Source organism: Dreissena polymorpha, chromosome 1 (genome assembly GCF_020536995.1).
Source record: "Dreissena polymorpha isolate Duluth1 chromosome 1, UMN_Dpol_1.0, whole genome shotgun sequence".
Classification (NCBI taxonomy): domain Eukaryota; kingdom Metazoa; phylum Mollusca; class Bivalvia; order Myida; family Dreissenidae; genus Dreissena; species Dreissena polymorpha.
In genome coordinates, this window is record NC_068355.1 from 203,883,112 (window position 1) to 203,907,524 (window position 24,413).

The 24,413-nt window shown below is 37.9% G+C and overlaps 2 protein-coding genes across 56 annotated transcripts in view; one reads left to right on the forward strand and one right to left on the reverse strand.

The window, feature by feature from the left end:
- LOC127864677 (uncharacterized) overlaps positions 1–24,413 on the reverse strand; it is a 59,491-nt gene that overhangs the window by 4,935 nt on the left and 30,143 nt on the right. For 3 of the 36 annotated variants that reach the window (XM_052404551.1, XM_052404513.1, XM_052404514.1), the window contains exons 2-7: positions 21,912–22,900; positions 20,299–20,657; positions 19,646–19,711; positions 9,977–10,192; positions 5,792–9,573; positions 114–4,532 (exon numbers count right to left, since the gene is read on the reverse strand). In XM_052404551.1, coding sequence (XP_052260511.1) covers positions 20,308–20,657; positions 21,912–22,900 — 1,339 coding nt within the window. In that variant the 3' untranslated portion in view covers positions 114–4,532; positions 5,792–9,573; positions 9,977–10,192; positions 19,646–19,711; positions 20,299–20,307. Of the gene's footprint in view, positions 1–113; positions 4,533–5,791; positions 9,574–9,976; positions 10,193–19,645; positions 19,785–20,298; positions 20,658–21,911; positions 22,901–24,413 lie in introns of all 36 variants that reach the window. The other 33 variants (XM_052404550.1, XM_052404548.1, XM_052404545.1 and 30 more) reach the window with 33 other exon arrangements.
- Positions 2,024–3,966, forward strand: LOC127864684 (uncharacterized). Of its 20 annotated transcripts, none has more exons than XM_052404576.1 (5): positions 2,246–2,391; positions 2,451–2,568; positions 2,923–3,040; positions 3,277–3,335; positions 3,454–3,966. In XM_052404576.1, exons 1-5 carry the CDS (start codon positions 2,246–2,248, stop codon positions 3,964–3,966), a joined length of 954 nt encoding a protein of 317 aa, XP_052260536.1. The 20 variants fall into 20 exon arrangements, with proteins under 20 accessions (XP_052260523.1, XP_052260533.1, XP_052260540.1 ...); XM_052404567.1 differs by lacking the exon at positions 3,277–3,335 and having other exon boundaries at positions 2,254–2,391; positions 2,451–2,686; positions 2,864–3,158; positions 3,454–3,689; positions 3,749–3,917; XM_052404566.1 differs by having other exon boundaries at positions 2,254–2,391; positions 2,451–2,686; positions 2,864–3,040; positions 3,454–3,917.

Sequence of the window (24,413 nt, forward strand, 5' to 3'; positions counted from 1 at the left end):
TTACCAGCAAGAATAGAGTATTACCGATGTATAACACGCACACACTATTGAAATAAAATTTTGAGTAGTAACACACTGCACATTATACACGGTAAATTACAGGACCAATGTACCTTGTAGAAGAGGTAAAATCAGCCCACTTGGCAGGAAAGTTTGGAGCCCCAGCTTTAGACTGGCTGCACCTATCCGGGCCCAGCTTACCAAACAGCCTGTTGTTCAGCTGGGTACCGATCTATGACTGCATGGGATCCTGTAGGAACCGGCTCTTAAAACAAAATTCAGGAACTTAAATAAATATTGAAGGGAATAATTGTATTATGTGCTGAAGTCATTTAAATAATTGTTTTGAGAAAATAAATACAATTTAACAAGTCTATTACAGCGGATTTTGTATGCAAGGATAAACGCTTGGTTCAAGGGCTGAATTTCGGCCGAAATGTAGACAAAACTATGCATTGACCTTCTATGATTAAACCTGATATTAGATCAATTGCTATTTGCTATTTATGTACCAAGTGGATTAATTAAAAAAAAAACATACTTACCATTTGATGCTTGGACCTTTTTCTCAATCAGGCAGAAAAAATACTGATGTTAAGTGAACTATATGAGCCTCATTCTGGGAAAATAGGGCTTAATGTATGTGCAGTCTGCACAGGCTAATCTGGGATGACACTTTAATAGGACTTAATGTATGTGCAGTCTGCACAGGCTAATTTGGGATGACACTTTAATAGGACTTATTGTATGCGCAGTCTGCACAGGCTAATCTGGGATGACAATTTAATATGGCTTAAAGTATGTGCAGTCTGCACAGGCTAATATGAGATGACACTTTAATAGGGCTTAAAGTATGTGCAGTCTGCACAGGCTAATCAGAGATGACACTTTAATAGGGCGTAATATATGTGCAGTCTGCACAGGCTAATCTGGGATGACACTTTAATAGGACTTAATGTATGTGCAGTCTGCACAGGCTAATATGGGATTACACTTTAATAGGACTGAATGTATGTGCAGTCTGCACAGGCTAATCGGAGATGACACTTATATAGGACTCAATGTATGTGCATTCTGCACAGGCTAATATGGGATGACACTTAAAGCACATTCATGAAGCCCCATATCCCAGATCACGTCTCTTAAACTTATTGCTGTTCTTGTTGCTGCTTCTGCTGCGACCAGGCCAATGACAGAGATGAAGCCCTGACGCCAATTCGCCATCCCAAACCCGGAACTGTTGTTGAATTGCGTCAATCGCAGACAGCTCATCTGTAGTAAGGCTCACATTTTTGGAAAGCAACATATCGAGGTCAGTCACATTAACAGACGAGTCACGCAACGCCTGCTCTCTGTTGAATCAGATCGTTTCAGTTCGAGCGACTCGTTCGGAACAATGTGTCGATGCCCAGCTCGGTTGTTGGAAGCGTTGATGTAGCCTTCTTGGGAGATGTTTATAAGAGGCTTCCTACATGTAGGCTGACGCAAGACAAACTGAATTTCTTTAATTAGTTGTTGTATTTGTGCCCAAACTGGGTCGGAATTGTCTTGCACTTTCACTTAAAAAACGTTTGTTTTGTTGTCTAATAATGTTTGCTTAAAAGGAAATGACAAGCAAACTAAAATCTGATCTTTTTAGTGACAAATGAATATGCACTGTAACAAATTACTTTACACACCTCTTTTTTGAATGCCAAACATTTCATATATTATTGATATTGAGGATATCGCAATTAGAACTCAGAATAGCAATGTATCAATATGTTACGTGCACAAAATTTAAATTGAAATTTTGGTGTTTTAAACTGCGAAACATTCATTGTAAAGTACACTGTGTTGCAAGTGTAATATTGCAAAGGGCTGAGTTTGAGTTTTGATAAACTTCAGGTTGAGAGTTGAAAGGATTACTGGACCACACAACACAACTGCTGTCATTTTTCAAAGTCTTCTTTTGCATCGATTCAATGAGAGGACCTTTGGGCTCTGAGTGGGAAGTGCTCATAACAAAACCAGACATGTTCACTTTTAACAACTTGTTTACAATAATAGGCAGAATTCGCGTCTGATGCACACCCAATGGATGTATTGTGCTCTGGGTGTTCACAACCAAGTCATTACTGCTTTTCTATGTCAGCATGGATGTATTGTGCTCTGGGTGTTCACAACCAAGTCATTACTGCTTTTCTATGTCAGCATGGATGTATTGTGCTCTGGGTGTTTACAACCAAGTCATTACTGCCTTTCTATGTCAGCATGGATGTATCGTGCTCTGGGTGTTATCAACAAAGTCATTACTGCCTTTCTATGTCAGCATGGATGTATCGTGCTCTGGGTGTTATCAACAAAGTCATTACTGCCTTTCTATGTCAGCATGGATGTATCGTGCTCTGGGTGTTCACAACCAAGTCATTACCGTCTTTCTTTGTCAGCATATATGTATCATGCTCTAGGTGTTCACAACCAAGTCATTACTGCCTTTCTATGTCAGCATGGATGTATCGTGCTCTGGGTGTTCACAACCAAGTCATTACTGCCTTTCTATGTCAGCATGGATGTATCGTGCTCTGGGTGTTCACAACCAAGTCATTACTGCCTTTCTATGTCAGCATGGATGTAGCGTGCTCTGGGTGTTCACAACCAAGTCATTACTGCCTTTCTATGTCAGCATGGATGTATCGTGCTCTAGGTGTTCACAACCAAGTCATTACCGTCTTTCTATGTCAGCATGGATGAATCCTGCTCTAGGTGTTCACAACCAAGTAATTACTGCCTTTCTTTGTCAGCATGGATGTATCGTGCTCTAGGTGTTCACAACCAAGTCATTACCGTCTTTCTTTGTCAGCATGGATGTATCGTGCTCTAGGTGTTCACAACCAAGTCATTACTGCCTTTCTTTGTCAGCATGGATGTATCGTGCTCTAGGTGTTCACAACCAAGTCATTACTGCCTTTCTTTGTCAGCATGGATGTAGCGTGCTCTGGGTGTTCACAACCAAGTCATTACTGCCTTTCTATGTCAGCATGGATGTATCGTGCTCTGGGTGTTCACAACCAAGTCATTACTACCTTTCTATGTCAGCATTGATGTATCGTGCTCTGGGTGTTCACAACCAAGTCATTACTGCCTTTCTATGTCAGCATGGATGTATCGTGCTCTGGGTGTTCACAACCAAGTCATTACTGCCTTTCTATGTCAGCATGGATGTAGCGTGCTCTGGGTGTTCACAACCAAGTCATTAACGTCTTTCTTTGTCAGCATGAATGTATCATGCTCTAGGTGTTCACAACCAAGTCATAACTGCCTTTCTGTGTCAGCATGGATGTATCGTGCTCTGGGTGTTCACAACCAAGTCATTACCGTCTTTCTTTGTCAGCATGGATGTATCATGCTCTAGGTGTTCACAACCAAGTCATTACTGCCTTTCTTTGTCAGCATGGATGTATCGTGCTCTAGGTGTTCACAACCAAGTCATTACTGCCTTTCTTTGTCAGCATGGATGTAGCGTGCTCTGGGTGTTCACAACCAAGTCATTACTGCCTTTCTATGTCAGCATGGATGTATCGTGCTCTGGGTGTTCACAACCAAGTCATTACTACCTTTCTATGTCAGCATGGATGTATCGTGCTCTGGGTGTTCACAACCAAGTCATTACTGCCTTTCTATGTCAGCATGGATGTATCGTGCTCTGGGTGTTCACAACCAAGTCATTATCGTCTTTCTTTGTCAGCATGGATGTATCATGCTCTAGGTGTTCACAACCAAGTCATTACTGCCTTTCTTTGTCAGCATGGATGTATCGTGCTCGAGGTGTTCACAACCACGTCATTACTGCCTTTCTTTGTCAGCATGGATGTAGCGTGCTCTGGGTTTTCACAACCAAGTCATTACTTCCTTTCTGTGTCAGCATGGATGTATAGTGCTCTGGGTATTCACAACCAAGTCATTACTGCCTTTCTTTGTCAGTAACATTGCCAAAAGTCCATTGTATTATGATATTTTGGCCGCTGAGAGGACAATCTGGGGCAGTCCATAACCCTACTGTCGCCAAACTATCAAAAGCCGAAGTATCATTCTAGGAAAGCTTACGCTTTTATTGTTCCTTGATTTTCTCTCGTTCAATTTCTGTTTGTCCCATAAAGATTGGAACAAGTTATTAAACTTTTTATTCTTCATGATATTTGTTGTGATGTCCAACAGCAACCACTGACTGTTAGCGTTACCATAACTACTGCTATAACTTTTCGTGTCTGTAAAACTCATCCCTCTCAGGCCCACGCGGAACTCTAGCTTAACAAAACTACCCAGGCTTATATGTGGACAACTTGACATGGGCATTGCATTTGTTCAGAACAGAATCATACTCAGAATTTCCTGCAGAACAGAGTTGTTCAATGATGCTGACTTTTTGAGTCAGGAAGTCAAGGCGGAGGAGTTAGAAGTCAGTGGAGGGGAAGGGTTGTTCTGGACTGGGGCTCCTGCAGGCGGGACTTGTGCGGTTGCTGGGCCAACTCGATATCAATGCTGGTGCTCTGCTGAAAACGACACAGTGGGTAATAGGAACTTGTAACAAATTATATTATAATCTATAACAAACTATGCCTCTTGACAGGTTGTGAAGGTTTTCAACAACATGAATTTCTAATCTGGCATTTTATTGGTTCCTTGTTCTTAATAGCATGAAAATAAGTACAATTAAGTCATTTTGTATTAAAACAAGAAAAGTGTTGGCTAATGCTATACTTATCTGTACATTTATATCTATTATCTTTACTCCATTTTCAGAGATGTATTTTCATAAGCCAATATGCGGATCACTAATGTTAGAAAGTGTCGTCCCAGATTAGCATGTGAAATTCACAAAAGCTAATAAAGGAAGGTACTTTCAGACTATACTGGATTTTCATAAAGAGGATTATTTGTTCAATTAAAAATAACTTTAAGAGGAAAGTGTTGTCCTTGATTAGCCTGTGTGGACTGCACAGGCTAATCTGTGACAACAATCTAAGCACATGCATTAGGCCCCATTTTTCCACATCACAGCTTATTTATCTATTAGCCAATTTTTTGCTGTATAACAAAAAGAAGGAAAACCATCTGGTTAATCATTTAATATTTTGTTATTGTACTTATTCTATTAATCAGGTCTACGCTGCTGACCAAGGCCTTTTTTCCAGACGCTAGGCATAAATGGGTTAATAGTCCTTGAAAATTTAACTAAAATGGGAAATTTGTTAGCTTTTGGGATAATACCGTGAATTCTTTTTCTCAGCAAAGTAAGAAAATAGATATGTTTACGAGCACCTGCGGAAACATGTAAACTTCCTCACTCCACTGAAAACAATAATTGACTGTCTTACCCCAAAAGCAAACAAATGTTCCTTTTTGAATATTCTCAATAATGGCATCAGTTATATTAGAAGTCAATCAATGTTGTTTGATTAAAAATATATTTAAGAAATAAAGTATGTTTGATGGATCTTCATACAAATGAGATATAAACTAAACACTTGATAAAAACATTATATGTCCCTTTGGGACTTAAATAAGGATGAAAGGAAGGACAGGGAGAATTACAGACAAGGACAAATTTGTATGCTCCCACTCCCACCAAGCCCTTTCAAGGCAATACAAATGGCAGCTATTATAAATAGTTAACAATTACATAAATGATTTGTTTTAGTTAGCAGTAAGAAAAGAGTTTTATTAATATTAAACACACACAAACTATTTTCATTGACATTTGGAGTAAAACACTACACATTATACATGGTAAATTACATTACCAACATACCTTATTGACGAGGTAGTCTTGGCCCCTGGCCAAGAAAGTATGGAGCCCCGGATTCAGAGTGGCTTCATCCTGTGGGTAGTACTATTTGAACATTTGTCCAAAGGTCCTGGACCAGGAGGAACAGGCTCTTAAAACAAAATGCAGGAATTAAATTAAATATTGAAAATAAATGAAGAAAATAATTTTTAAATGTGCTGAATGCATTTAAATATTTTTTTGCTCAAATTAAAGAGAATTCAACAATTCGATTTAAGCAGATATTTTAATTATGCAAGGAGAAACTTTTGGTTCAGGGTTTAAATTTTGGCCCAAAAATAGACAAAACTATATTCTGACCTTTTATGACTAAAACTGATATCAGATCAACTTTTATTTTTTATTTATTTTCCAAGTTTGATCAATTTAAAAACGAATAATTCACATTTGATGTTAGGAGCTTTTCTTCAATCAGGCAGAAAAAGGACTGATGTTAAGTCAACTATATGAGCCTCATTCTATGAAAATAGGACTTGATGTATGTGCAATCTGCACAGGATATTCTGGGATGACACTTTAATAGGACTTGATGTTTGTGCAATCTGCACAGGCTAATCTGGGATGACACTTTAATAGGACTTGATGTATGTGCAATCTGCACAGGCTAATCTGGGATGACACTTTAATAGGACTTGATGTATGTGCAGTCTGCACAGGCTAATCTGAGATGACACTTTAATAGGTCTTAATGTATGTGAAGTCTGCACAGGCTAATCTGGGATGACACTTTAATAGGACTTAATGTATGTGAAGTCTGCACAGGCTAATCTGGGATGACACTTGAATAGGGCCTAATGTATGTGCAGTCTGCACAGGCTAATCTGGGATGACACTTTAATGGGGCTTAATGTATGTGTAGTCTGCACAGGCTAATCTGGGATGACTCTTTAATAGGGCTTAATGTATGTGCAGTCTGCACAGGCTAATCTGGGATGACACTTGAATAGGGCCTAATGTATGTGCAGTCTGCACAGGCTAATCTGAGATGACACTTTAATAGGTCTTAATGTATGTGAAGTCTGCACAGGCTAATCTGGGATGACACTTTAATAGGACTTAATGTATGTGCAGTCTGCACAGGCTAATCTGGGATGACACTTTAATAGGACTTAATGTATGTGCAGTCTGCACAGGCTAATCTGGGATGACACTTATATAGGACTTAATGTATGTGCAAGCTGCACAGGCTAATCTGGGATGACACTTTAATATGACTTAATGTATGCGCAGTCTGCACAGGCTAATCTGGGATGACACCTTAATAGGACTTAATGTATGTGCAGCCTGCACAGGCTAATCTGGGATGACACTTTAATATGAATTAATGTATGTGCAGTCTGCATAGGCTAATCTGGGATGACACATTAATAGGACTTAATGTATGTGCAGCCTGCACAGGCTAATCTGAGATGACACTTTAATAGGTCTTAATGTATGTGCAGTCTGCACAGGCTAATCTGGGATGACACTTTAATAGGGCTTAATGTATGTGCAGTCTGCACAGGCTAATCTGGGATGACACTTTAATAGGACTTAATGTATGTGCAGTCTGCACAGGCTAATCTGGGATGACACTTTAATAGGACTTTATGTATGTGAAGTCTGCACAGGCTAATCTAAGATGACACTTTAATAGGACTTAATGTATGTGCAGTCTGCACAGGTTAATCTGGGATGACACTTATATAGGACTTAATGTATGTGCAAGCTGCACAGGCTAATCTGGGATGACACTTTAATATGACTTAATGTATGCGCAGTCTGCATAGGCCAATATGGGATGACTTTTTAATAGGACTAAATGTGTGTGCAGTCTGCACAGGCTAATATGGGATGACACTTTAAGCACATACATGAAGCCCCATATCCCAGATCACATCTCTTATACTAATTGTTGTTCTTGTTGCTGCTTATGCTGCAACCAGGCCAAAGACAGAGATGAAGCCCCCGACGCCAAATCGCCATCCCAAAGCCGGATATTCCTGACAACAACTGTTATTGAATTGCGTCAATCGCAGACAGCTAATCTGGAGTAAGGTTCACATTATTGGAAAGCAACATATCGAGGTCAGTCACATTAACAGATGAGTCACGCAGAGCTTGCTCTCTGTTGGATGAGATCGTTTCAATTCGAGCAACTCGTTCGGAACAATGTGTAGATGCCCAGCTCAGCTGTTGGAAGCGTTGATGTAGCCAACTTGGGAGATGTTTATAAGAAGCTTGCTTCATGTAGGCTGACGCAAGACAAACTGAATTTCTTTAATTAGTTGTTGTATTTGTGCCCAAACTGGGTCGGAATTGTCTTGGACTATTACTTAAACGACGTTCGTTTTGTTGTCTAATAATGTTTGCTAAAAAGGAAATGACAAGCAAACTAAACCCTGATTTTTTTAGTGACAAATGAATATGCACTGTAACAAATTACTTTACACACCCGTTTTTCAATGCCAAACATTTCATCTAGTATTGATATTTAGGATATCGCAATTAGAACTCAGAATAGCAATGTATCAATATGTTACGCGCACAAACTTTAAATTGAAATTTTGGTGTTTTAAACCACGAAACATTCATGGCAAAGTACACTGTGTTGCAAGGTGTGATATTGCAAAGGGCTTAGATTGAGTTTTGATAAACTTCAGGTTGAGAGTTGAAAGGATTACTGGACCACACAACACAACTGCTGTCATTTTTCAAAGTCTTCTTTTGCATCGATTCAATGCAAGGACATTTGGGCTCTGAGTGGGAAGTGCTCATAACAAAACCAGACGTGTTCACTTTTAGCAACTTGTTTACAATAATATGCAGAATTAGTGTCTGATGCACACCCCATGGATGTATCCTGCTCTGGGTGTTCACAACCAAGTTATTACTGCCTTTCTATTTCAGCATTGATGTATCAGGCTCTGGGTGTTCACAACCAAATCATTACTGCCTTTCTTTGTCAACATGGATGTATAATGCTCTAGGTGTTCACAACCAAGTCATTACTGCCTTTTTTGTCAGCATGGATGTATCGTGCTCGAGGTGTTCACAGCCAAGTCATTACTGCCTTTCTTTGTCAGCATGGATCTAGCGTGCTCTGGGTTTTCACAACCAAGTCTTTACTGCCTTTCTGTGTCAGCATGGATGTATCGTGCTCTGGGTATTCACAACCAAGTCATTACTGCTTTTCTTTGTCAGTAACATTGCCAAAAGTCCGTTCTATTATGATATTTTGATTGCTGAGAGGACAATCTGGGGCAGTCCGTAACCCTACTGTCGTCCTATCTATCAACAGCAGAAGTATCCCACTAGGAAAGCTTACGCTTTTATTGTTCCTTGAATTTTTCCCGTTCAATTTCTGTTTGTCCCATAAAGATTGGAACAAGTTATTGAACTTTTTATTCTTCATGATATTTGTTGTGATGTCTAACAGCAACTACTGACTGTTAGCGTTACCATAACTACTGCTATTACTTTTCGTGTCTGTAACACTTGTCCCTCTCAGGCCCACGCGGAACTCTAGCTTAACAAAACTACCCAGGCTTATGTGTGGACAACTTGACGTGGGCATTGCGTTTGTTCAGAACAGAATCATGCTCAGAATTTCCTGCAGAACGGAGTTGTTCAACGATGCTGACATTTTCAGGAGGTCAAGGGAGAAGAGTTAGAAGTCAGGGGAGGGGAAGGGTCGTTCTGGACTGGGGCTCCTGCAGGCAGGACACGTGCGGTTGCTGGGCCAACTCGATATCAATGCTGGTGCTCTGTTGAAAACAACAACAACACAGTGGGTGATAGGAACTTGTAACAATTATAATATAATCTATAACAAACTATGCCTCTTGACAGGTTGTGAAGGTTTTCAACAACATGAATTTCTAATCTGGCATTTTATTGGTTCCTTGTCCTTAATAGCATGAACATAAATACAAATAAGTCATTTTGTATTAAAACAAGAACAGTGTTGGCTAATGCTATACTTACCTGTAAATTTATATCTATAATCCATTTCCTGAAATGTATTTTCATATGCCAATATGCGGATCACTAATGTTAGACAGTGTCGTCTCAGATTAGCATGTGATATTCACATAAGCTAATAAGGGAGGGTACTTTCTGACTAGACTGGATTTTCATAAAGAGGATTATTTGTTCAATGAAAAATACCTTTAAGAGGAAAGTGTTGTCCATTATTAGCCTGTGCAAACTGCACAGGCTTATCTGTGACAACAATTTTATCACATGCATTAGGCCCCATTTTTCCGGATATCAAGTATGATGAGTTATGGGTCAGGTGAGTGGATGGGTCTTCCTGGACTGGGGCTCCTGCAGGCCGGACTGGTGCTGTTGCTGGGCCAACTCGATATCAATGGTGGTGCTGTCCTAAAAACAACAGCACAGTGGGTGATATGAACTTGTAAACAAAAGCACCGCCTTGCGGGTGCAGACCGCTCATCTATTTTCTTTTTAAAGGTGAAGGGACTCTCATTTTCAATCACAAAGGAGGGAGGGGTGGAGTGAAGAGGGGTGTAAAGTGTGGGGGCGTGGACATTTAATACATTATCTTCCAAAAATGCGGAAAAAAAATGCAAAAAAAAAAAAAAATCGAGGAAGGGGTGGTGGGTGGGGGGTGGATTCTTGGGTGCGATGGTTGGACGGTATTTCAAACATAAAATAATAAAAATAAATATCTGTGTTTTTTAACCGTTTCAAAAAAAAATTTGGGGGGTGGGTATAGTGTGAGGGTGTGGTGGTCATTTGTGAGATGATCTTAAAAAAAAAATATAGGGGGGGGGGAATTGGGAGGGAGGGGGGGGTATTCTTGGGTGCGATGGTTGGACGGTATTTCAAACATAAAATAATAAAATAAATATTTGTGTTTTTTAACCGTTTCAAAAAAAAAATTGGGGGGGGGGTGAGGGGGGTATAGTATAGTGTGAGGGTGTGGTGGTCATTTGTGAGATGATCTTAAAAAAAAAACATTAGGGGGGGGGGGCGAATTCGGGGGGGGGGGGGGGGAGGGGGGGGGGTTGGGGGTATTCTTGGGTGCGATGGTTTGAACGGTATTTCAAACATAAAATAATAAAAATAAATATTTGTGTTTTTTAACCGTTTCAAAAAAAAAATTGGGGGGTGGGGTGGGGGGGGGTATAGTATAGTGTGAGGGTGTGGTGATCATTTGTGAGATGATTTAAAAAAAAATTAGGGGGGAGGATTTGGGGGGGGGATTTCGGGGGGGGGGGTATAGTATAGTGTGAGGGTGTGGTGGTCATTTGTGAGATGATTTAAAACAAGATGTGTTTGTGAAACACAATGTCCCCCTATACGATGTTTGACCTTGTAGGATGACCTTGACCTTGTGAAGGATGACCTTGACCTTTCACCACTCAAAATGTGCAGCTCCATGAGATACACATGCATGCCAAATATCAAGTTACTATCTTCAATATTGCAAAAGTATTCATAAAATAAGCGATTTGGGCCACATATATTTGACCTCTGACCTTGAAGGATGACCTTGACCTTTCACCACTCAAAATGTGCAGCTCCATGAGATGCACATGCATGCCAAATATCAAGTTGCTATCTTCAATATTGCAAAAGTATTTATAAAATAAGCGATTTGGGCCACATATATTTGACCTCTGACCTGCATGCATGCCAAATATGAAGTTGCTAGCTTCAATATAGCAAAAGTTATTGCAAAATGTTAAAGTTGGCGCAAACAGACCAACAGACAGACCAACAGACAGACAGACAGGGCAAAAACAATATGTCCCCCACTACTATAGTGGGGGACATAAAAAAAATTTAGGGGGGGATTCGGGGATGGGGTGGGGTGGGGGGGGTATAGTATAGTTTGAGGGTGTGGTGGTCATTTGTGAGATGATCTTAAAAAAAAATAAAAAAAATAGGCGGGGGGTGGGGGGGAATTCGGGGGTGGGGGGGGAGGGGGGTGTGTGGGGGGTATTCTTGGGTGCGATGGTTGGGCGGTATTTCAAACATAAAACAATGGCTGTTTGTAAAACATGCATGCCCCCCATACGGGCTTTCCGTTGTAGTGGCAGCCATTGTGTGAATACGATTTTTGTCACTGTGACCTTGACCTTTGACCTAGTGACCTGAAAATCAATAGGGGTCATCTGCGGGTCACGATTAATGTACCTATGAAGTGTCATGATCCTAGGCAAAAGCGTTCTTGAGTTATCATCCGAAAATCATTTTACTATTTCGGGTGACCGTGACCTTGACCTTTGACCTTGTGACCTTAAAATCAATAGGGGTCATCTGCAAGTCATGATCAATCTACCTATGAAGTTTCATGATCCTAGGCGTAAACGTTCTTGAGTTATCATCCGAAAACCATTTTACTATTTCGGGTCACCGTGACCTTGACCTTTGACCTAGTGACCTCAAAATCAATAGGGGTCATCTGCGAGTCATGATCAATCTACCCATGAAGTTTCATGATCCTAGGCGTATGCGTTCTGGAGTTATCATCCGGAAACCATTTTACTATTTCGGGTCACCGTGACCTTGACCTTTGACCTAGTGACCTCAAAATCAATAGGGGTCATCTGCAAGTCATGATCAATCTACCCATGAAGTTTCATGATCCTAGGCGTATGCGTTCTTGAGTAATCATTCAAAAACCATTTTACTATTTCTGGTCACCGTGACCTTGACCTTTGACCTAGTGACCTCAAAATCAATAGGGGTCATCTGCAAGTCATGATCAATGTACCTATGAAGTTTCATGATCCTAGGCCCAAGAGTTCTCGAGTTATCGTCTGACAACCACCTGGTGGACGGACAGACCGACAGACCGACCGACAGACCGACCGACAGACCGACATGAGCAAAGCAATATACCCCCTCTTCTTCGAAGGGGGGCATAATAATAAAAATAAATATTTGTGTTTTTTAATTGTTTAAAAAAAACAATTTGGGGGGGTGGGGTGGGGGTGGTATAGTATAGTGTGATGGTATGGTGGTCATTTGTGAGATGATCTTAAAAAAAAAAAAAAAAATAGGGGGGGGGATTCGGAGGGGGGGGAGGGGGGGGGGAAGGGGGGCACGGGGGATGGTTTGGGTGGAGTCTATTGTGGTGTGTCAGAGGTAAGAGTAGTTTTGTTAAAGTATCAATCAAATCTAATCATAAATAAAGAAGTTATGGCATTTTTAGCAAAATTTAATTATTTGACCTTGAGAGTCAAGGTCATTCAAAGGTCAAGGTAAAATTCAACTTGCCAGGTACAGTAACCTCATGATAGCATGAAAGTATTTGAAGTTTGAAACCAATAGCATTGATACTTCAGAAGTAAAGTGGATCGAAACACAAAATTTAACCATATATTCAAAGTTACTAAGTCAAAAAAGGGCCATAATTCCGTAAAAATGACAACCAGAGTTATGCAACTTGTCCTTATACTGTACCCTTATGATAGTTTGCTAGTGTTCCAAGTATGAAAGCAATATCTATGATAGTTTAGGGGTAAAGTGGACCAAAACACAAAACTTTCAATTTTCTAAGTATAAAGGGCCCATAATTCCGTCCAAATGCTAGTCAGAGTTACATAACTTTGCCTGCACAGTCCCCTTATGATAGTTCATAAGTGTTGCAAGTATGAAAGCAATAGCTTTGATACTGTAGGAATAAAGTGGACCTAAACACAAAACTTAACTAAATTTTCAATTTTCTAAGTATAAAAATGGCACATAATTCTGTCAAAATGCCAATCAGAGTTACATAACTTTGCCTGCACAGTCCCCTTATGATAGTTAGTAAGTGTTGCAAGTATGAAAGCAATAGCTTTGATACTTAAGGAATAAAATGGACCTTAACACAAAACAGGCTGTCAAGTGACCTTTTTTCAAAAAGTAGGAAAAAATAGGAACTACTTTTGCAAGAAAAGTACGAAAAAAGTAGGAAAAAGTAGGAATTTTTCCCTCAAAAGTAGGAATACAAATTTTTTATTTTTTAGACACAGGTCCAGGAAACATAGCTTGAAACAGAGTAGGAGTGCCATCACATGTTCTGTATGGATACCCACTTGAAGCTACCTTAAGGGCCCAGAAGATTTCAGCCTTTTGTTTCTGTTCCTTGTGTGATGGATGTACTTGCATACAGATAGATTTATCCCCACCACCCGGAGAGTTGCTTGGCTTTGGGGCACTTCCAAACAAACGCTTTTGTGAATTATCATGCATGTTTTTCATGTTTTCCTTGTTTATTTATCCATCTGCATGACTTATCAGTTGATTAGCACCAGAATTACTACAAGATGGACTTCATTCAGACAGTACAATATCTTGCAAGCTTATTGCCGGTATCTCTCTTTTACCATGATCCAAATGTTTTTCCACTGTTGTCCAACTTCTCAATCCATGAAGGGTTAAACTTTGTTTTCCCACTAGGCATTTTAAGCAATTCTAGTGTATCTATGATAATTAAGTTTCAAGCAAAGCTACCCTGATAAAGAAGTATAATTAGATGCTGTTCATTTTGGTGTATCATCAAATAAGTGGTTAGAGGTCTTCTGTGTATCGTTATAAAATGGTAATATATTGTGCATGTTATATCTTTAAGCAGAAGACCAAATTTATTTAGAGATACACCAACTTGTTGTACAAGATTAATAATAGTATATAAAACAGTGTCAATGCTCTGCTACAACTACATTGTGAAACCTTTAAATTGACAATAGGGTGCAGTTATAATGACTTAAGTTACATTCAAAATGACTGGTCATTGCAGAGCAGATTATGCAACTGGAGACATGACCTTATCACCTGACATCTTTTATGACATCATTGATTGGGCAATGAAACAGTTGATCTAGATTGTTTATTCCAGTTTCAAATAATGTTTATTTACATTATTGATGACTTCACGGGAGTGTAATAATGCCGTTTACTAATTTTAATACTACGCTGTAACACCTTGAAGTTACCTCACTAGCTATGGCATCATTATACAAGAATTGTGTTTGTCAGAAACACAATGCCCACTATTGCGCCGCTTTGAAATAAAATTTCAATATATCATTTGGCAGGTTTAGAAATTATCTCCCTTTTAAAGCTTATTACTTCCCTTGGATTGTATTTTTTTTAACTTTTGACCTTGAAGGATGACCTTCACCTTTCACCACTTGAAATGTGCAGCTTCATGAGATATACATGCATGCCAAATATCAAGTTGCTATCTTCAATATTGCAAAAGTTATGGACCATATTAAAGTTTTCGGACGGACACACAGACAGACAGACAGACAGACAAACGGACTGACAGTACAACTGCTATATGCCACTCTACCGGGAGCATAAAAATGTATCAGGGCATTTAGGCTCTGTGCATTTATCTTTAATTACTAAACATGATGTACCTATGATATCAATAGAACATCATATCCGTTGTCATAAAATACAAAATTTATTACATTACATTTGTAAATGATGAAAACTCGGCAAAGCAACAGTTTTATCTTTTTCCAATAACTTGTGTAATAAATTCCATATTACATAACCACTCATACAATACATGTATCTCTATATCTTTACATTCCAAACAGCAATATCATGTAAACATGCATAAGGTTTGGTTAAATTGTTGTCAATGGAAACAAAATAAAACTGGAATAAACAATGGGTTCCCTCAGCTCGTGCATCGCTGGGAACTGTGTAAGGTAGTGAAGTCTGCAGTGTACAAATGCTAAGGAAGTAAACAAGGCACTATTGAAGGCACTATTGTTACTTAAAAAAACGTGTCAATAATTTCAAAAGTTACATAAGAAATAAATATTTATGCTTCCTGAAGAGGTGCTAGCAGACAGTCAGTATGGGTTGTCAGGTCTCATCTAGATGAATGCACATTAACAGGGATACAGTCATGCCATAGATTCATTCATCCTGCAAGTTTACTAAATAAACGCTTAATTTTTTTTTCTCCATTGAAAATGAAAAAGTAGGAATAGTAGGAAGATTTGGTAAAAAAATAGGAAAAAGTAGGATCCTGATGAAAAAGTAGGAAATAGTAGGAAAAGTAGGAAAAAGTATGACCGCTTGACAGCCTGGACAAAACTTAACCAAAATTTTCAATTTTCTAAGTATAAAAAGGGCACATAATTCTGTCAAAATGCACGCCAGAGTTATCTTACTTTGCCTGCCCAGTCCCCTCATGATAGTAAGTAAGTGTACCAAGTTTGAATGCAATAGCATTGATACTTTATGAGAAAAGTGGACCTAAACGCAAAACTAAACCGGACGCCGACGCCAAGGTGATGACAATAGCTCATAATTTTTTTTCAAAAAATAGATAAGCTAAAAATGTTTATATTATTAACAAAAATTCCTTAACATATGAAATTGTTGTCCCAAATATGCCTGTGTGGATTGCACAAGCTAATCTAGGACAACGACAACAATTTAAGCACATGCATTAAGCCCCATTTTAAAGAAGTTTTTTCCGGTATAAAAACAAAAAATAATAGAAAATCATCTTATTAACATTGTTTTTAAATTGTACTCATTATATGTATCACTTTACTTTTCCATATATTTTACTGCTCATATACCTGGACTGATCACAAAAGTTTTAGCCATCCAGAATTCAATCCAACCGATCTGAATATGCTTATATTTATCATTTGGCAGGTATAAAATTTAAAGCTTATTACTTCCCTTGGATTTTGTTTTTGACCTTTATCATTGAAGGATGTCCTTGACCTTTCACCACTCAAAATGTGCAGCTTCATGAGATACACAATCATGCCAAATGTCAAGTTTCTATCTTCAATATTGCAAAAGTTATGGCCAATGTTAAAGTTTTCGGACCGACGACTGACAGACAGACGGACTGACAGTTCAACTGCTATTTGCCACCCTACCGCAGGGGGGGGGGGGGGGGCTGTAGACAGTCAAAAATGACCAAGTCAGACATCGCTGACCAGCAAGGCCTGTGGTTTATCAAAGAGATCATTGCCACAGTTCATCATGTATCTATGTACATAAGTCCACAGGTAAGTAATGAAACCAACCATTCGCAAATTAGTACAGGAAAGAAATGATAGTTATATCATTTAAAAACAAGAGCTGTCACCATAGGATGACTTATGCCCCCTTTAAACGCTTGATAGAAGTTATGAGCTTTTTTCGAAACCTAAAGGCAGATTTCGAAACCTAAACGCGGACCCTAAGTTCAAAGCAATGGTCCAGGGGTCAAAATTTGTGAGCGTATGGAAAGGCTTTGTCGGTATACACATGCATACCAAATATGAAGGTTATATATCAAGGGACCTAGAAGTTATGAGCATTTTTCGAAACCTAAATGCAGATTTCGAAACCTAAACGCTGACCCTAAGTTCAAGGTCGAGGTCACAGGGGTAATTTTTTTTGTGCGTTTGGAAAGGCCTTGTCCATATACACATGCATACCCAATATGAAGGTTATATCTAAAGGGACTTAGAAGTTATGAGCATTTTTCGAAACCTAAACGCAAAGTGTAACATCAAGACAGACAGTCAGAGAGACGGACGGACAGACGGACAGTCCGATCACTATACGCCCCCTTTTCTTCGAAAGGGGGCATAAAAAACTTTCACAAAACAATCATTTAAGTAATAAAAAAAAACAAAATACAAAATCTGTACAATAACTGTGAAAAGAACTTAAATTCTTGGTAGGGAAATATTTAATCTGAGATTTATAATAATATAAATTACTTCCCTTGAAAGTAACTGTCACTGTCAATTCTCACTTTTCAGTAGCATTAATGTACTCAGTGTCCGACAAATCCATTGCCCGGAGCCCGGGGACTACCGAAATTTTTCATCGGGCTACTGAAATTTTCCAGCTGACGCCCGCCGGGCTACTATAAAATTATAAGAGCGGTAGCCCGGTTTATTGACAGACATACGTAGAATAAACAAGCTGACCATGTGTTTGTACACTGTGTATTGCTTATAATCCGATAACAAAGTGCAATCAATTATTTAATCAGTCACCGATCACTTGCGGTAATGTCTTAAACAGTAACAGTGTATTTTAATCATCCAATCAGAATCAACATTTGTCGTCTGCTAATAATATAATAAGAGCCGGTTGGATAGTTGGCGCACATGATGCAATATCATTTCGCAGTTTGGAATTCTTTGTTAACCGCAACAATGAGTTATAGCAACAACGTTTTTGATGTTGTTAAATATCCAAGGACGCCAAACATTAAGTAAATCAAAACAATAGCGGATTCTTCAAAACGGTAACGAAACCGAAAATGAATATTAATGACAACTTTGTGAACGCGGTTAACACCTGCTAATTAGTTTGCATTGTCAATTAATAATTGGATTAATCGACTGTTAATCAATAATCCCATATATGCCCGATTTATATTTTCAAAACCAAATTATGGGTGGGTAATATAGACGATAAGAGTTATAAACACAAACGTTTGAAATTTTCTAAAATGTCAAATGAATTTCGGCATATGGTTCTATTTAAAGATATGATGAAATAAGCTCCCAATCAGGACCGTTGTATTGCAACATGCGTAAATAACCTGCCACGGTTTGCACGGGTTGTGTACAGCTATTTTAGGTTACAAAATTCTACATTTAAGAAATGAATTTCTTTGTCCTGATAAAAAGCGCGCGAAAATTGGCGTGGGTGTATTTATTTGTAAATAAAAATTTCGTAGCGGGTACAACATTGAGATCATTTAATTTCCATTAAAAGTTTCGTTGTGAATTTCAACTAAAGTACCGGGGTATCTCGCGAATTATTTGGCATTGACATTTTCTCTTAAAAAATATCATGTAAACATGCTGTATCGTTACAGTTACGCTGTATCAGTTCCTTCATTATTGAAACAATTATTGTATTGTATACTGACTGCACACAAGTGTCGTAACATACGGATGCAATACGTAAATTCGGACAGTACTTAAAGTCGGTCACAAGTAAATAAATGATTTATACTCTTGATTTCTTGAAACTCGGTATGTGTTGTTAAAAAGGGCAATTAACACCATACGAGTCAATCGTATTGATCATCTAAACGCTTTATTTACGTTTACGACTTAACGTGCTGTCCGAATTTAAGTATACATACATGTGCACATACATGTAATATCTACATGTAGTATATGATTTTGTTTGGTACAATTACATTTAAGTACACGGTGCCTGTACTGAAACATTAATTTACGATATTGACTGTGTACATCAGACTACTTGCTGTTTAATGTATATGTATGTATACATATTATGTATATGAAGAAATAAAATAAAGATGAAAACCTGCCTCTTATCATTTTGTAGGAAAATTTTATGGGCTACCAAATATTTTTATTGGTAGCCCAGTTGACTACCTGAAAAATAAGAAATTTGTCGGACAAACCACTTCCGTGACTGTAGATTCACAGTTAACCTTAACGTACCTAAGATACTTGTATGCCAAAAAGTGTCATTGTGTGCTTGGCTTGACCATAAAACATCATTTTGATTATGCTTCAGTTGTATGGTTTCATATTATTATATATAATAATTATCTCCCTTTAAAGCTTATTACTTCCCTTGGATTAGTATTTTCGACCTTAGACCTTGAAGGATGACCTTGACCTTGACCTTTTACCATGATGTGTTTATCAGAAACACAATGCCCCCTACTTCGCCGCTTTGATATATTTAAAAAAAAAAATAATTTCAACAGGTCAGATAATTATCTCCATTAAATTTGTTTTTCCTAAATCAATGGACTTTATGTGGGAAAAAAATCCGAGTCCCAAAATTGCATTTTCCCCCAGAGTAAACCTGACAATTTAAGCGTGAATATGTTACCTTCTGCGTAGTCAGGTCATTCTTGTCCACCACATCCTCAGCATGGTTGTCCTGACTCAGCAGCGACTGGAGCAGCAGAATAGCTCGATGTATTTCTTGTATGTGTATTTAGGACTCACACACATTTATATAAAGGTAACTACAAATAAATACTAAATGTTCAACAGCATAAAACAAAGTAAATAATTAAATATCATATCATATGTGAATATTATGTTAACATTATATATCAAAATATATTCCTCATAAGATTACTACAACTATATCATATTTTATAAAAACAAATTGGATCAATATAGATTTTGTACATACCGTTGTGTATCTCGAAAAATAGCATTAAGTGCTATGTACATGTGCATCTATGTACAAACATTAAATGTGCAGTTGAAGTGCTTTGTTTGTTCATGCATAAATTTTAAAAACTTTTAAATTAAAGGACCATAAAGAAAAAATGTTATGACAACATAACATAATATGTATAAGATCTAATATTTAAAAAAAAACTTCACATTGTATTAGTAAATTACTATATGTTGCATCAACAACTACACACACAATGTTGTATTGTAACATCACACACTACTATGTTTGTATGCTCAACAACACATTGTAATTTTAAATACTAATCACTTATTACACCAACTAATACATACATGTACACACTATTCCACTCTGAACACCAGGATGTCGTCCACCTGTCCCACAATGATGGATGATGTGGTGCTGCTGTAGCAGACTGACCGTGGTCTCCACACTCCATCCTCCTGAGTAGCTAGCGTAGCCAGCTTACTCTGCCCCTCCCAGCCCACCTGTAGTACAGTGTGGGGCCAGCATCCACAGACCAGCACCTGGCCTGCAGGGGTCACATGTAGACCACGTGGGCTACCTAGTGCTGGGTCTGTGTATGTAGCCAGGAGTGTGCCATCCCTGGCCAGGGTGAGAAGCTTGTTCTGCCTGTATTTGCTGAGAATGTACAGCCTGTCTCCTGTGGGACTCACAGCACACTTGTATACTGCAAAACAGAGTAACATCAAGTTATTGAATTACTGTAAATGTTAAATAATCTTATTAAACATACTGCAGTGACATTGTATTACGCATATGTTGTTATAATAGGCCTTTACACATCTAAAATATATGCATACATTTCAATGATTAAAAGTTAAGTGTGACATTAAACTTCAGTAGCAGTGTTATTGTGTATAAGATTGACAAGTTTAAATGCGACTGGTGAGTTAGAAATGAAGTGTAACTCAATAACACAGATGGAAACAATTACACATACAGAAACAATTACACAGTTCAATCGACACGTGTATATTAGGTATGCTACTATATATAACAATTAAAGCTTTCCATACATGTACAAATGTGATAGCAATTTACTGACATGAGTGAAATAGACACAAGCAGACATATTTCATACATGTGCAGTGTATTGACTTTATTTGTGTTTTAAAAGTGTTTATAAAAAGAAAAATATTATTTCAAACAACGAAAAGTGATGCTTTTCTATCTAGTTTCTTACCATACCACTTCCAAAAGCAAAATGTTTAAATGACTTATTATGATAACTACATACCTTTGAACACTTCTTAAAATCAAACAACAACAATTTAAAGAGTACATTTTTTATAAGATATGCAATTTTTCAATTAATAAAACATATTGTACACATACAGTAAGTTGACAGCCACAAAAATGAACACCAGGTCAGAAAGTGTCTCTTTCCCAGGAACTCAGTTCTATTTATAGACATGTCATGTAGTAACAGTCAAAATACTTCATTACTCATGTTTATAAATCAATAATTCTGAGTCTTTTTTTGGCCACTGTAGCAATCAAATGGCACATGTAAATTATTGAACAGTTACTATATAATACATCACGGAGGTTTACTGCTATGTAAAAATGGCCTTAAAATGGACCTGATCCAAAACCAATATTGTAAAACAAAATCCCAATTTAAAGACAAAATAAATTGTTTTGTATTTTAAGAAAGAAGCGTCTAATGATTATTATATCCTAAATATTTAATAATTATTTAACAAAGTGTATAACAATAATTGATATGATTTTTTTTCCAAAATGGCAAGGTAAAGTCCTGATGTGTCAATATGTTTTGATAAATGTATTCGGTCAATTTATTCGATAAAAAATTTGCCATTTTATTGATTAAAAAAATTCCAATATGACCAGACATCATTATCCCAAAATGGCATACATAATACTAATGTTATGAGGATGAATCCACCATAATTCTTACCTGTATAATCAGATGATCTATCTTCATAGATGATGCACACCTGTTTGCCATTCAGTGTGTATTTGTACAGTTCAGTACCAGAGCAGATAAACAGTTCACCCTGGTGGTGGGCAATACCTGTACATCCATGCTGCAACTCAAGCTTCCTACCAAGAGTGAGCTGGCTCTGAGTGACTGTGATAAACTGGACATTATGTGTGTTGCTAGCATTATCATCCACAGCCACCGCAACCTCACTGGGTGTGATCTGACACATGTCCCATACATATTCAGTCACATCACAGTGACTCACCACCTGGTACTGCTGGTTCAGCAGCAGGCACCTCTTATTCTTCCAGTATGCAACCAGCACCTGCCCATCAGTCAGAACACACATGCCTATGATCCAACATTTACCTGAATCACTTGGTATTCTCACATTGTGCTTAGTATTACTCTGGACATTAAACGCCTTGCCTGACTTTCCCAGCAGAGTCAGTGCCTGCTGTATTATATGCTTACATTTTATGCTGGCTATAAGGCAGAGCTCCTTAAGATCTCCAATTTTCTGAACAATTTCATGGAATTGTGACAAGTCATTGTGAAGACTGGTGCATTTATGAATAGAACTTGTAACTGACCCTTTTATGCTTATAACTTCATTTTTTATCTCGTTAAGTTCCTTCACAGAAATATTATTAAATTCATTCAAGATAGAAAGAACAATCCTACACATTTCTTCTTTTAAACATTGCTCATTTTTGCCCGAGGTTCCCACACAACTATTACCACACTCATCTATTTGAGTATTTAAATTGCCACGCATTTGTTCTATCATGACTGCCCCATGTTCCTTGTATGTTCTCTGCAATAACTGAACACTAGCCTCCTGTCTGATCTGTAGGCTTTTTATTTCTCCCAGGACAGTTTCCAGCTCCACTGACAGTCCCTGTAGGTCTGTTGGCTGCGTGTCAGTCAGTTCATTAATTGGAGTCACTTTACTGCACTGGCTGAAATAAACAATCAATACATGTACATACCAAGGAATAGTCAGTGATATTATGTAATGCTTCAAACAACTCTACACATTAAAATAACAAGAACTATGGAAATTGAAATTAAATGAAAGCATGATATTCTGAGGCTTAATATGGAGGGAGAGCTAATACTTGCACATGCCTGTCTGTCCTTCCAACAGTGCAACTTTTATGTCACACGTTACTCAACACCTATTCCAGATACTTTACAAATACAACTAGAAATGGCGCGGCAGAGGCCGATGCGTATCCCCACGTGGCACATATTGCCATAAGAGAAGTTCAGTATCAATTAGAAGTGAATCGGTGTAGAAATGAAGAAGTTGCCTATGTGGGCAGGGCCCTGGGGTTGGTAATGTGGACATGGATGGTCGAGATAGACCGTGTTGTCATAAGTGATGTTCAGTACCAATTTGAAGTCTATTGGTGAATAAATGAAGAAGTTATGTTAAAACTAAATTTTGGGTGGGCATGGTCTATGTTGGCGGGGTGCCCCAGGGTTGGTAATGGGGTTATGCATAGTTGAGATTGACTGTATCGTCATAAGAGATGTTCAGTATCAAATTTGAAGTAAATCGGTGGAGAAATGAAGATGTTAATGTAAAAAAACCTAAACAAGTGCTGTCAGAGGACAGCGCGCTCGACTATTAGAGTGCTTGACAGTATAAAGTAAGCCATCATGAGGTAATTGTTCAAATTATTCAATAAGGTCAAGGTAATAGTTCAGGTATATATCCCGCAATCTATTGAACATTTGTAAAGACATAAAACAAAGTAATCAGAATTTATTTCAATTTTGACCCCAATATCTTAAGTGGGAAGTAAGGACGGTCCTTCAAAAATAAAGTAAATAAATATTTGTATTTGAGAGGGGGATATTATGTGGGGTATGGTCATTTATTAATGATCTTTCAAAAATAAAAAAAGGAAATTTTTTTTGGGGAGGGAAAGGGAGGAGGGGCAGGGATTCTGGGTTGAGGCATGGGGTATTGTTTGGGTGGAATCCATTGTTGTATTCAGTTAAGTGTTGTTTTGTCAAAGTATTAATAAAATCTTATCATAAATAAAGAAGTTATGACAATTTAACTAAAATTTACTCTTGACCTTAAGAGTCATGGTCATTTAAAGGTCAAGGTCAAATTTAACTTGGCAGGTACAGTACCCTCATGATGGTAAATAAATATGTGAAGTTTGAAAGCAATAGCTTTGATACTTTATAAGTCAAGTGGATCTAAACGAAAAAATTTACAAAATATTCAGTTATTAAAACAAAAAAGAGCCATAATACTTACAAATGCTTGATACGGTTGTCTGTTTTTGTTTATAGGTTGGGGTCATGTTGGTAAAGAAGTTTGCAAAATATGAAAGCAATAAGTCAAGGGACAATGAAAATATTTAAGGTACTGTACGCAAACTTTAACATAGATTTATTAATAATATGCATATTCTAAGTAAAAAAAGGGCCATAATTCTTTCAAAATGCTTG